We start from the raw sequence: 13690 nt of genomic DNA on the forward strand, positions 1-13690 counted from the left end.
TATGTGTTGCTCATATTTGTTTCACATATGCTTCAGAGAAGATTTGAACTCCATTCTTCAGCAGCAAAGCCTTAGATTTAAAAAGGGATATCCGGGTGTGCTTTAACATCAGCAAACAAGGTCATAGACTCTGTAAAGCAGCATCGTGGGTAGCAAAAGTTATGTTCCCATCTAAGTTTCTTCTGAATTGTATAACGGAAAATAGTAGCTATGAAGTAATAGTTTTTAAAGTCCAAGTATATTATTATCACTGTTCTTAAGTAAGCTTGGAGATCTTTGAGAAATATTAGATATTTTAAAACTAAGATACTCAGTTTGAACAGATGTTCAAATATTTGATATTTAGTAAATTAAGGTACAGTCACTATATAGAAGTTTGTGTCCCTTTTTGTGGCTGGAGTCATGCTAAGTATGTGTATGTCAGATTTTTAAATGTGTAGTAGATTGGCTTTATTAAATGGAAAGTTTCTGTTTCTGGTGGATAGTGTGCAAACTTACATTTGTTGAGGAATTATTTCTTACTGAATCATCAAGAAGTCACAATCTGTTTTAAATGAATAGAAATGTAATCTTTTGTGGTAATTAATCAGAGTTAATAAGTTTTCTCAAATGCCTGTTAGTATGAAGGATAAATGTTTCTGTTGCTAAATGTCTCTTGTACAATTAATGCCAGTTTTGCCATATTGGTTTAGTTTGATTGTTAATAAAAGTTGATTTATTTTTTACTTGTGAACTCTTAATGAGTATTTTATAGATGTAGAGAAGGTTTTTATGTTTTTGAGTATTTATGTAGATACTTCTAAGACATATCCATCTTTCATAGATTTGTTGGAAGAATAACTGTAAGTCAACAAGCTGAAGAAATAGTACGGTGAGTAAAATTGTATAATATGATTGTTTAGAACACATGGAGGTGGTTAAAATCTTGGCCATCACAAGAGTAACTGTTGAATATATGAAAAGGGGAGGTATTTTTACTAAAAGTGTCAACTGCAACTGTATACCTCAGATGGAGATGTGAAAAAAAGAGTGGAAGAAATTCATTACTACCCAGTTTTACAGATTTAATAAAAGAGTTCTGGAAAGCTTGGCTGTTGTGAGGCAGGTAATTTTTTTTTCACTGGTAATCAGCTGGTAACTTTGTTGTTATTTGTTAATTAAAGCATTTATTGATCTGAAGCAATTTCCACTGATGTATTATCTATACTATAACAGATGCTCTGTCATCAGGGGCACTGAGAAGCAGTTTTTGTAGTTAAAATCCCTAGAAATTTGTGGTTTAACAAAGTCTCTGCTGTGAATTTGTAATTTTTAGTATTTATTTCAAACTACAGCTGGACTGTGCAGATAAGTGCTTACATCTGTTATAAGCAACACAGCTGTGTGCACATAATCATGGGCTCACCACCTTTCCTTGTGCAGTCACAGCAAGTAACAAACTTGCAATTACAAAAATAAAGATATGAAGCCATTTACAGACTTCCATCTAGACTTCCTGGAAAGATTTCTGATTGATGTGGGTTGGTCCCAGCTATCAGTGAGGCATCCAAACAGCTGCTCATTCAATTGCCACCACCACGACAGGATAGGAGAGAAAACAGGAAGGACAGGAATGAGAAAGATCATGGTTTGAAATAAAGGCATAGAAATCACTCACAAGAAATTGCCAAATTTTCAGAAATATTTACCATTCAAGTTTAGTTATTTTTTCTTGAGAGCTGTTGATTGTCCAGCTTACAAAAAAACTTTGTCACCTGTTCTGAAAAGGTGAAGTGCTGTGTGTAAATTTGTCACAGAAACAAGTAAATCTGCTATGGTTCTTTCACTCCACTAATGTGCAAAATGTTTCTTTTACACTTTTTTTTAGTGAAATTTCTATTTGAATATTAAACGAGTACTGTTTCCATGTCATATCTGCCTTCAGTCTGAGGAGATGAATGTCTCTCAGTCTGAGGCTGGCAAACGTCTGTCAGCTTTGGATGGGAGTGACATGGAGTTCAGAGTGAATCGAGGAGTTTTCAGTGGTTTTGCAAGAAATATGGAAATGTAGCAGCCAGGTCACTTGGCCTCAAGTGCAGTGGCTTAGTCACCCTCGCCAAAAAGCCTCACCCATGCCACCCCCAAAAACCCACTCAGCTGTTTTCTAAGGTCACTTTTGCTACTTCATTGAGAGCTTTTCAGAATTCATTCCTGCCAAGCTTGACAGGTGCAGCATTGATATAATCTATCAAAATAATTCAGTTGACAGTGTAAAACAGAGCTGTTTTAAAGGGAGGTGAAAAAAATAATTGCAAGTTCTGACTACCAGGGGAGCTGTATCTTCTGGCTAAGATAAACTTTAAGTTAAATTCCTGACTGTAGGAGGTTGGTTGTGGGTTTGTCTTTGGCTCTTTTGAGTAACTTCAGGTTATACTTTCAAAGGGACTTCAAGTATGAGAGCTTTGTTTATGTAATAGTGATCATGGCCTGCATGTGGCACAGCTAAAGGAAAAGCAGGGTAAACCCAAGGGCTTGCATTGCAAAGCACTTAGCATCTGAACTTTTAATTCTTTTGTTTCTACCTGATATGTCAGTCTGGCCACTGCAGTTGTTAAATTTCTGCTTTCATTTGAAGTAGTGGAAATAATACATTTTTTTAGAATTACAAACCAACGCTGCTGACAGTTTCTAAAGATGATAAAGCTGCTGCAGTAGAACATATGGCTCTAACCTTCTATTAACCTTGTTTCTAACTAGACCCTTATTTTCACAACACTGCTTGTGGTGAACTTAGTCAAAGAAATGAATGTTATTGTATCGTGATAGATGTGAGGAAAAAATATCTATTTTACCTCCTGAAATTTTATCTCTGTGTTAGGAAAAAAAATTGGCACTGCTGCCATTGCATCTATCTAATTGTTTCTTTCTTTGATATGAATAGCTTTTGAACTTTCTAGATAATTTCAGTCTGACAGAGGGGTAGAGGATGGGTAAATTAGCCAAACCTAAAGCAGCACTCAAAGTGCACTTTGGGTGCACTGTGAGCTCCACTGGTTTCTTGTCTGCTTCCTTCCCAAGTACTTGTGGCTCTCTCTGAAGCAGTCATTTGGAATATTTAACTCAATCAGTAGTTATGGGATATGGAACAGTGGTGGGGGAGTATGACAGTGACCAAGGGAGACATGAAAGGAAACAGAGAGCTCTGTGGAGACGTGTGGGAGGTGTGGTGAAAGGGGTAAGATCACTGATTGAGTTGCTGCATTGGGAATTTCTTTGCAATAGGAAACTGGATTTCAGTACTTCTCCAGAATACAGAACAGCTGATGTTCACATGGTGATATGTCTATTTCTTTTTAGACCTCTTGGGCCTGAAAGTCTCTTACTTCGTGGAGCAAGATTAAAAAACACTAAAGAAATATTTGGTTTGTAGACATCTAAATATTTAAAGAGTATTCTCTTCTTAAAGCATGTTGATGAACTGTGTTTTAATTCTACTTGCACTGAAGAAATGGTAATAATCTTGCTGACTGTTACCTGAGGGGATATGATTATAGATGAAAGTAATGATATTATGCTGAAGAACCTCTGAGGATATAAAGTTCCAGCTCTGCTCTGTGAAAATATTTGAAGTGGTTTGATAAAGGAATAACTTAACTTCAGTGGATAAATGACTGTTCTTACTGTTACCTATTGTTGAAGGCTTTCTCCTGAGATTTACCGTGCTGATTTCCATAAAATACATATTGAAGAGCAGTACAGTCATAATAATGAAGAGTGTTAAAGTAGGTGTTAAAATTACTTCAGTAGTACTCTTTTACTACAGAAGAGTCTTGCAAATAGTACAAAATACTGTCTCATAGTAAACACAGAAGTGGTACCATCATTTGCTTTTATCCTATATCTCTCAAAATGAAAAATTCTGCAAATTGTATTGATGCAGAAAATGAAGTCTGACTCTTCCCCCCTTCCTTCCCAGGTGTTGCTGTGTATACAGGTATGGAGACAAAGATGGCATTAAATTACAAGAGTAAATCTCAGAAACGGTCAGCAGTAGAAAAGTATGTTTATTTTCTAATATCTCTCTTATTTCTAGAGCTTTAACTTGGTTTTTCCTGTGTAGCCTTAAAACCCTGATGGTCTCATCATTGAGTTACAGGCAAAGGGAAGAGAGTGTTAACTGCCTTGCCTTCAATAGGAAGCTATAAGGATAAAATTCGTTTTTGGTATTACATTCTTTAGTAGTGTACAAAGTGGAAATATCCAAGCTTGCTCCTGCTTGCAGGATAGGTATTACTGTGATAGATATTTTTATTGAGTCTCATGATTTATTTTAAAAGGAAAAGGAGGTCTGATGTGTTGCCTTTATTCCAGTTACTAAAAATCTGAGAGCCCCCTGGCATTCTTGTGCAAATATATAGCTACATGCAAACAACTGTATGTAGCGTAAGAGAAGTTCAGCCATCAAAGCATGGGTAGGAAGGATGATCTGGCTAGTTACAGAGCAAGAAGGAGGTGTGACTATCCTGCTGTAGCCTGGCCTGGGTTAAATGCTCAGCTGCACAAGGCAGTGCTCTTCTAACTGAGGAAAAAGTGCAGCCATGGGTTTCTGCAGTGCTTGGTTGTGCTGCCTGCACAGCCTTGCAAGCCCCTTGGGGAAAACGAGGACCAGTGTGGGACTGTAGGTGTGACACAAGTCAGCTTTTGGGGTGTTCCTGCGCCTTAATCTAGTCTTCATATTGCTATATAGGGAGTTTATTTTAGTCAGATGCAGAATTTCTTTCCCATTCTGTTGCCTGCTTGTCACATAGAAACTTTATATCTGTATCAAGCACAGGCTACACTTACTGAAAAAGGTCCAACAAGTTTTTGATCAATTCATGTAACCACACTGTGTCAACAGATGAAGTAAAATAAACTGAAATTTCTTGCTTTATTTTCTTGCCTCTTTATAGGTCCATGAATTCCTTTTTGATTATTTATCTAATAATCCTCCTCTTTGAAGCCATTCTAAGCACTATTTTAAAGTATGCATGGCAAGCTGAAGAGAAATGGGATGAGCCTTGGTACAATGAAAAAACAGAACATGAAAGAAACAGCAGTAAGGTAACGTAGTTCTGCCCAGCTGCATGTGTGAGGAACACGCAACCAATACACACTCAATGTCATACATACTGTGTTTATTCTATGTGTAACCACCATGTGATCCGCTTGCAAGTCTCTGTGCTGTTGTCTCAGTGATTTTTGAGTTAGTCCCATGTAGCCTTACCATTGTGTAGAAATATTTCTACCTCTGTTACTGGTTGGACTTTTCCTTCCTTTATGAAAAGATCAGATTTTTTGAAAACTTTTGAAAAGGCTTTGTTAGGACATATTTCTGATGGTCTATGTTCTAATTATTGTTCTTTAGGATGTCATTCCATAAAGGAAAAGAGGACGAGGATGGCTGTTCTTGTGTATGTTCTATTGCAGTGATTTCACAGTTCAGGCATTTTGTACATTCTGTGATGTTGAGATGGTTTGGGCAATTTCGTAAGGCTGTAATTTTGCTCAAGCTCCTGCTTGCCTGCTCAGTTCTCTTTAGAGATTGAAGGGATACTTTAAAGTGTCCCTGACATCTGTGGTTCTGAAAAGTATCTCTTTTTTCAATTAGTCGGTATTTTTCTGTCTTCTCTTTAATTTTTGATTTCTGTATGAGTCTGCCTTTGTCCAAAGCAGTTCAGGAGCTTAATCTGAAATAATTGCTATGCAAGTTAGTCTAGCCTGTGGAGTCTTTCAGTTTTGAATAGAGCAGGGATAAGTATTTCCTCAATCTTTCCATTTCTTTGCCACCAGGAATGTAGAGAGCCGTGTGTGTTTCTGCAGTGTCATTCTCCTTCTGTCATGTCTTTGTTTTTCTGTCTCCCATGTTGATTTCCACAATCTGCTTTGAATTTCTCATCATGCCAACATCCTTACTCAGAGTGCTTTCCCTGTCCATCTCCTCCTGTGTGTGCAGATTGTGATTTCATTGCCATTGGCTGAAGAAACACTCTTAACTTAAGTAATTGTCACTACCTCTCTTAGAAGAATTACTGCTCTCACTTTCTATCTGTCTTTTCTGGTTTAGTCTGGAAGATCTCTGTAGGCACAGAACTTGCTGAGTTTTTGTCAGCTACTTTAATTATTTATTAAATACTTACAGCTACTCCCTAAAGAGGAAGAACAGACATTATTTAGCTTTGCAAATTGTTGACTACTTTTATACTTCCTTGATTTAAAATGTTCTCCTGCACCAATATCTGGTGGACTTAATATAGGTGGCCTGGTTTTTGTCATCTCTAGTCTCCCTTGCTCATTATTCAAGTGATGGTAAGAGTGTTTCCAACAATTTAGATACTGAGTTTATTGTGCAGATGAAAAAGAGACTGTAGTGTTGCATTTCAGGGTTTGTTAAAATCATCATACCTAGTAAAAAGAAGTTTCTTTCCTGTCAGATAGGTATTGCCTGAAATGTGTGTGTGGAACACAATGATGTGAAGAGGCATAAAAGAAATCCACGTGGTCCCTTTCTTTTTGTGTGGTCTGGATCACCCACATCACTGGGGAATGCCAGCAAACGGGAACCCTCTTGACACTTTGCTGTCCTGAAACAACAGAATGCTTGCAGATTCCTCTGGCAGCCTGGGAAATCACTTGTTTGCCTTCACAATTTAGGGTTCTTTAGAAAAGCTTACATGAATGATGCTGTTTGATGGAATGGGGAACACATTTGATTTCTCAGACCAAACTCTTTCAGACATGGAAAACAGAATCACCATGACAGTTAATATTAATTGGCAGCCCTCCTGACAGATTCAGTAGAGAGACAAAAATTAATGAACTCATGAATTGAAACCTCCAGTCAGAGCTTAAGGCAGACTTTTTGCATCAGTGTGAAGGCGTGTTACTGAGGCAACCTGCAGATGCCTGTGTTGTCACTGGAGTGTTGTCTCTCTCATGTGTGTGTAGGACTTGGGCTTCTCTGGCTCTCCCAGTTTGTCATTTTTCATGCATATTGAACCATAATTAAGTCACCATGTTTCACCTGACCACTGTGGTAATCTTCACTTTTTCTTTTTTTCTTTTGCAGATCCTGAGATTTATATCAGATTTTCTTGCTTTTCTGGTACTTTACAATTTTATCATACCCATTTCACTCTATGTGACTGTTGAGATGCAGAAATTTCTTGGATCGTTTTTTATTGGCTGGGATCTTGACCTCTATCATGAAGAAACAAACCAGAGAGCACAAGTAAATACTTCAGACCTCAATGAAGAATTGGGACAGGTAAAGAATATGTTGTCTGTTGGGGTTTTTTCACCTATTTTCTACTTAGTTTTTAATATTAAAATTTGTTACTGTGGGCTTTTTATTACTTGTGATAGGATTTCTGATTAATTTTAAAATAAGGTATAAAGACCTGATGGCAGAAGTTAAAATTCTTATATGATTAAAAAATCTGTGTGATAGAAAGTCTGAGTGGAGATTATTGTATCTTTTTTCTTTTAACAAGTACACGCAATTCCAAGTTTGTTTTTTGTTTTATTTTACAAAAGGTAGAATATGTGTTTACAGACAAAACTGGTACATTAACTGAAAATGAGATGCAGTTTCGGGAGTGCTCTATTAATGGCATAAAGTACCAAGAGGTCAATGGTAAACTAACTCCAGAGGGATTTTCTGAAGATTCTCCAGATGGAAATAGGCATGGTTTGGTAAGGCTCTTTGGTTTACCCACCATTAGTCATCCTAGTTTGAAAGTGTTTTATTTCAGAGATATATTCTTGTACCATTAGCATAAAAAACCCCCCAACCCAAACATAAATCAGAATTTCTGAATAGTTTGAAGCTTTCAAGTGTCACTGAACAAATAATATTTATTAAACATGTTGAGATGGGATTATTTAACATGAAATGCTTGGCAGATTTGTAAGTAAAAATATTTCTTCCTTAAGTGTGTTCAAAACTGGGTTGATATGTAAATGCTACAAATCAAGTTTTTTCTTTCTTCTAGGTGAAAGAGGAAGAGCTCTTCTTGAAAGCAGTTTGTCTGTGTCATACAGTGCAGATCAATGCAGATCAGACAGATGGTGCTGATGGTCCCTGGCATGCCAATGGAATAACATCCCCCCTGGAATATTATGCTTCTTCCCCTGATGAGAAGGCTTTGGTGGAAGCTGCGAGCCGGTGAGCAGCACTGCCAGGGCTGTCTGACACAGGAATTGCCTGCAAGGGCAGCCTTACAAATGGCTCAGGACACTGGTGACCACCAGGGCCTGGCACTGTCACGTTACTGGGAAGACATTCAAATGTAAAATACAGAACCTCCTCGGTGTGTTATAAAGTGATGATTTGAAATATTTATGAAAATACTTGAGAAATTACAGTGGTCAGAGTATGATGTGAATAAAATACTGCAGAAATTGGCATTCTTAATTTTCCTTAGAAGCAGAGTACAGTAATGGGGTGTAAGAGTCTCTTCTTTTCTTCCCTGCCGTCTTCTCCTCCCTCCATTAATAGGCATTTTGTCTAAAGTGATAATTAAATGTATATTTTCTTTACTTTTAGGGTTGGAGTAGTATTTACTGGAATTAGTGGAGACAGTATGGAAGTAAAAAGTCTTGGAAAACCAGAGAGGTATTTGTTTTTTTTCCTTGGTTATTTTGAAGGCTAGAACAGTAGTGAAGATTAATGTAATGTTCTCCTCTTAATCCTCTTTGTTCATAAGCAAACCTTGCCTTTCCACAGCGTGCTCTGTTTAATGCTTTTCCCTTGATGTCTTCAAGACAGCTTGCATCTTATTCCTTACCAATTGTAGCTGAGATGCAAGAATTTTGTGTGAGTTACTCTGTGTAGGTGTGTGTTGTAACAGTTTGTATCTTGTCCCATTCCTCAAAGGTTGAGACTGTAGCAGAGTTGGAAAACTGAATTGGTTATTCAAGTCTTGTTTCAACTCTCAAAATTCCCAGAATCAGTCTCGTCTGTGCAAAATCTAATCAGATATTTTAAACTTTCCTAAAATGAGTACAAATTATTAATAACTATATATGTGCAGTATTCCATAACTCCTTTTACTCATTTGATCTGTGTCAGCTAGTTGACAGTACTTTGAATTTAAATGTCTAAAATTAATTTGCTAAGCTAGTGGTAACATAGCAAAAATTAATCCACTTACCAGGGCACACACACTTTTTTGACAGTCTAGATTTTTTACAAATTCTCAGAAACAAAATGTAGTTTTCAAATTTATACTTGAAGTAGCGACAGAAGGATGAAGAAGTAGATGGGAGCTGCTTGTAATTGCCAAATGTCAAGTTAGTATTCAGAAAGCTATTTCTGTTGGTAGAAGAACCTTTTATTCTTACAGAATTGAATTAAGCATATATAAATTCATAGAAAGCAATGAACAGTGATTGTTGTTCAGCAGTGGTATCATTGCTTTCGGAGTTTCTATACAAAAATGACACTTTGAGGAAAGGTCTGTGGTGTAAGAGTCTATTTAGAAGTAGCTGTCTTTGGAAATTTATTTCTAAAAATGTTTTCTTCCTGTTCCCTTCTTTAAAACACAAAATGCAGGTATAAATTGCTTCATGTTTTGGAGTTTGATCCAAATCGCAGACGAATGAGTGTCATTGTAGAGAGTCCTTCAGGTATGTGATCAGAAATTGCACAAGCAGCACTTGAGAACTTTTTAAACAACATTATTTTTAATTTCAGTTCTATTTCACTTTCTAGGGGAGAAGCTTTTATTCACAAAGGGAGCAGAATCTTCCATTCTTCCTCGTAGTAAGAGTGGAGAAATAGATAAAACAAGGATACATGTGGATGAATTTGCTTTGGTAAGTGTAAAGATTTACCCAACTCCCAACCTCAGCTGATCAGAAGAAAATTCATGCAGTATAAATGGTGACTTGAAGTGAAAAAATTGCTGGTGACACCTTCTTGTTGGATCAGAAACTTGTCTACTCTGAATGTAGTCTTTTATTTTCTTGCAGAAAGGCCTAAGAACTTTGTGTGTGGCCTACAGAAGATTCACACCTGAGGAGTACCAAGAAATTGGCAAACGCCTTCATGAGGCCAGGACTGCCTTACAGCAGCGGGAAGAGAGATTAGCAGATGTGTTCAACTTCATAGAAAGGGATCTGGAGTTACTGGGGGCTACAGGAGTAGAAGACAAGTATGCCATGGATTTACTGCTATCTGCGCTCAAACCCAGCGAGTTTAGGATTTATACTTGAAATATGAAGTGTGGAAAGCTCTCCCACTGTGACCAAAAGTTCTGTGCTATTCTTATTTAATATATATGTCTTTGGATTGATTCAGATTCAAAACAAGACTTGTACCAACTGATTCTGTCTTAATAATGGTGATATACAGTGTGTTTCATCAGGAGAGATGTCACATACGTGAAATGGAATAGTTGCAGCAAATATTTAGTGTGACAGCATATTCCTTAGGAAAGCTTTTACACACAGCTCCTTTGCAAAGCATTCTACTGGTGCTCTGTATGTCACAGGGTGTGTTGTACACTGAAGTGAGCACATGGGGCTTGAGAAGCTTTTCTTGCACCACAGTAGCCAAGAATTATTGTGGACTGTTTTAAAGCTTCTCAAATGCAGTGATGGTGCCTAGTTTAAAACAAGATATGCTTCCTACAAATTTTTGATCCCTTAGAAGGATTTAAATTTAGTTTTTGTTTCATCAAGGCCTTTGTTTTGTTGCTGGTAACAGACTATCATTTGCCAGACTATGATTCTCTGAAAATACGTGTAACATTGGAAAGGCAGACTTAACTTACCATGACAGTGGGGTTACAGTGGTAGCATGGAGTTACACTATGAGCTCCATGAGTATGAGTTTTTATTTGTAAAGTGTTCAGTTGGTTATTTAAATTTTTTCTTGTTTCTAGACTGCAGGAGAAAGTCCAAGAAACTATAGAAGCCCTCAGGCTGGCTGGTATCAAAGTGTGGGTGCTCACTGGAGACAAGCACGAAACAGCTGTTAGTGTCAGTTTGTCCTGTGGACACTTTCACAGAACCATGAACATCCTTGAGCTTGTGCAGCACAAGTCAGACAGTACCTGTGCAGAACAGCTGAGGCAGCTAGCCAAAAGGTAAAATACCTGAGAAGTCACTATCTGAGTGATCTTAGCTTGGGTTGCTTTCATTTTTAAATTTTATGGCAGTCTCTTTGATGCATGTGCCAAACAAAAAAGTTGTCTCTTAAAAAAATCATTTATTAATATCATAACAGACTGGAAGAAGTAGTCTGTCTGACAGATGAACTCCTTTGCTTATTGTCTGGCCAACAACATAGTTTATAGCAAAATTGGAATTTTACCCTTAACACTCATACAAAGTCAACATTTTTGTCCCCAAATAGAATAAAGGAAGACCATGTTATCCAGCATGGACTGGTTGTGGATGGGACCAGCCTCTCTCTTGCACTCAGGGAACATGAAAAACTGTTCATGGAAGTTTGCAAAAACTGTTCTGCAGTGTTGTGCTGTCGCATGGCACCCCTTCAGAAAGCAAAGGTAAGTGAGAATATAGTCAGGATTGCCTTTGAAGTATTTTTGTCATGCTTTGAGGAGGCAAGGATGTCTGAAACTGCTTTGTTTGTTTGTCTGACCCTTCTTGTGACCTCTGAATCCTTGTTAAATTCAGATCTAGAGTAGCTCACTCAGAAGTTTCTACATGTGTTTGAAAATTTGCAAGTGGATGGAGAAATCAAAATACTGCCACCAAGCTCATCTTTATTCTGCCTCTTGAGTGTTCAGTCAGGCAGCAGCTCTCCCAATCTCCTGCCTGGTTTTACCTTAGCTGCTCCATTATTTCTCCAAACCAAAGAAAGTAAATTGAAAATTTATGTACCTGTAAGGAGAAACTGTGCTTCTATAAATACTTTAAAAATACCCAAGTTTGAGGAACAAGTAGAAGGGAAGGCAAGGCCTAGTCTCCAGGAAAGGTTTGCCTTAATGCTCTCTTCTAATATAATTTTTCATTCACATATACTGAATTTTATTCAAATACGTGTTGGATAAGATTCAAATTCAGATTTCGTGATTTTTTTGTTTTTTTAACTCCAGAATGCTAAGCTCTGAAGGACTGTAATATTCTTTCCTTTTGAAAATTTCCCTTCATGAAAAGACATCTCTTTACCTTAAAACACTAGGAAACCCTTCTGTGAGGTATTAGATGTTCAAGAGGTAGGCTGTTTTACTGTAACAGGAGTCACCTGTTTGGAGATCACTCTTCCTTCCAGAGTTCTCATGCAGTCTGTAGAATCACTTCAGTATAGAGCTGTTCACCTGGTATAGTCTTAGTTTCAGTGAAATGTTGAAAGAAACTTGCAGCTTAGTTACACTGAGTAAACAAATTTGTTGGATATATCAACTCTACATTGTTTTAGCTGAAATTTTTGTCATCCTGTCTCTTTAAGGTGCAGTTATTTCTCAGTGTCGTGTCCTTGTTCTTATTTTGTCACTTAACTTGATTTATAATGTTTTGTACTGCTTTCCTTAATTCTTCTCCTCACCAGCAGATAATGGAGATTATTTCCTGTCTTGAGTCATGAAGTACAGCAAAATATAATTTTAATTGCAGTGAATTTTTAATTTCATATATTGAAGTATATAAATCACCAAGACAAATGCCATACAGCTTGAGGGGTAGGGAAGGAAGTGCAGAGCAGTTTAGTCTAGTCTTGCACATTATTTTTTGCAGTAGGCAACCTTTTTGTGAGGTTTATTCCAAGGTTAAGCTGGAATCAGTTTAATACTTCTTGCATCTTTAATTATAATGCATGTTATTGTTTAGTTAGTGGTCTCACTACTAATTTTGGTATGTTTTATGACTCAAAACCTTGTTTAAACATCATCATTTCAGTCATTTGGAGATGCTGCTGTTAACATTTGCTAAAGGATTTGTCTTGACCTTTTCACATAGATGTTTGCCTGTCCAAATTACCCAGGCCTTGGGGATCTCAAGAGGACTGATCTGGGTGACATCCTGCAGCCTTGTTACCTCTCTAAGGCTGCTTCCTAGGATCTAATTTGAAATAATTACCCCTTAGAAATGGGGAACCTTTAAACTTGAATACCTGCAATTAGGGAATGTATTCCCACAATCAGGTGGATTTCTCTGACCTGTGGACTTTGTTTAATTACTCTTGTGTCCCTTGTGTGAATTCCCACTTCTGTGACTCAATGTCCTGACACTGCCAGCCACAACTCATTTACTCCAGTACAGTTTTTATGTCTATTTAACTTCATGCAGTTGCTCCATTGATATTTCCACTTTGGGGTTTCTGAAACTTGAGGGGGAAAATGTTTTTTCATACATATTTATTTCCTTGGTTTTGGAAAACCTCTTGATCTGTGATGATACCTTTGCCTGCAGCCCACTTACAACTGAATTAGTGAAGCTTCTACCTTCAGCTAGAGCTCTGTGGGAGGTTAATGAATCACTAATTCTCCTTAACCAAAAGCCTCATCCAACTAACTCCTTTGTATTTAGAATATTATTGTCACTTGTATTGAAGATCTGTTATCACTGCTCCTCTTCTGAGTATTTTAGGGCTCTGCATGTCAACCGTTTTTTCCCTCATTCTGTCATATCTTCTTCTGTTTCTTTGTCAGTTGAGGATACCCCTTGATGATATTGAAGTTGCTTTAGAAAGAAGCTCTTTTCC

At 37.3% G+C, this 13690-nt stretch overlaps 1 protein-coding gene across 1 annotated transcript in view; it reads left to right on the top strand.

Annotated features, from left to right (window-relative positions):
* ATP11B (ATPase phospholipid transporting 11B (putative)) overlaps positions 1-13690 on the top strand; it is a 62705-nt gene that overhangs the window by 25070 nt on the left and 23945 nt on the right. The window contains exons 8-20 of the mRNA XM_039713795.1: positions 824-871; positions 3337-3401; positions 3956-4037; positions 4932-5082; positions 7088-7285; positions 7555-7713; positions 8013-8185; positions 8567-8635; positions 9575-9648; positions 9734-9837; positions 9994-10175; positions 10908-11111; positions 11381-11534. Coding sequence (XP_039569729.1) covers positions 824-871; positions 3337-3401; positions 3956-4037; positions 4932-5082; positions 7088-7285; positions 7555-7713; positions 8013-8185; positions 8567-8635; positions 9575-9648; positions 9734-9837; positions 9994-10175; positions 10908-11111; positions 11381-11534 — 1663 coding nt within the window. The remainder of the gene's footprint in view (positions 1-823; positions 872-3336; positions 3402-3955; positions 4038-4931; positions 5083-7087; positions 7286-7554; positions 7714-8012; positions 8186-8566; positions 8636-9574; positions 9649-9733; positions 9838-9993; positions 10176-10907; positions 11112-11380; positions 11535-13690) is intronic.

The sequence above is a fragment of the Passer montanus genome, unplaced genomic scaffold (assembly GCF_014805655.1).
Source record: "Passer montanus isolate IOZ18808 unplaced genomic scaffold, ASM1480565v1 scaffold29, whole genome shotgun sequence".
NCBI lineage: Eukaryota > Metazoa > Chordata > Aves > Passeriformes > Passeridae > Passer > Passer montanus.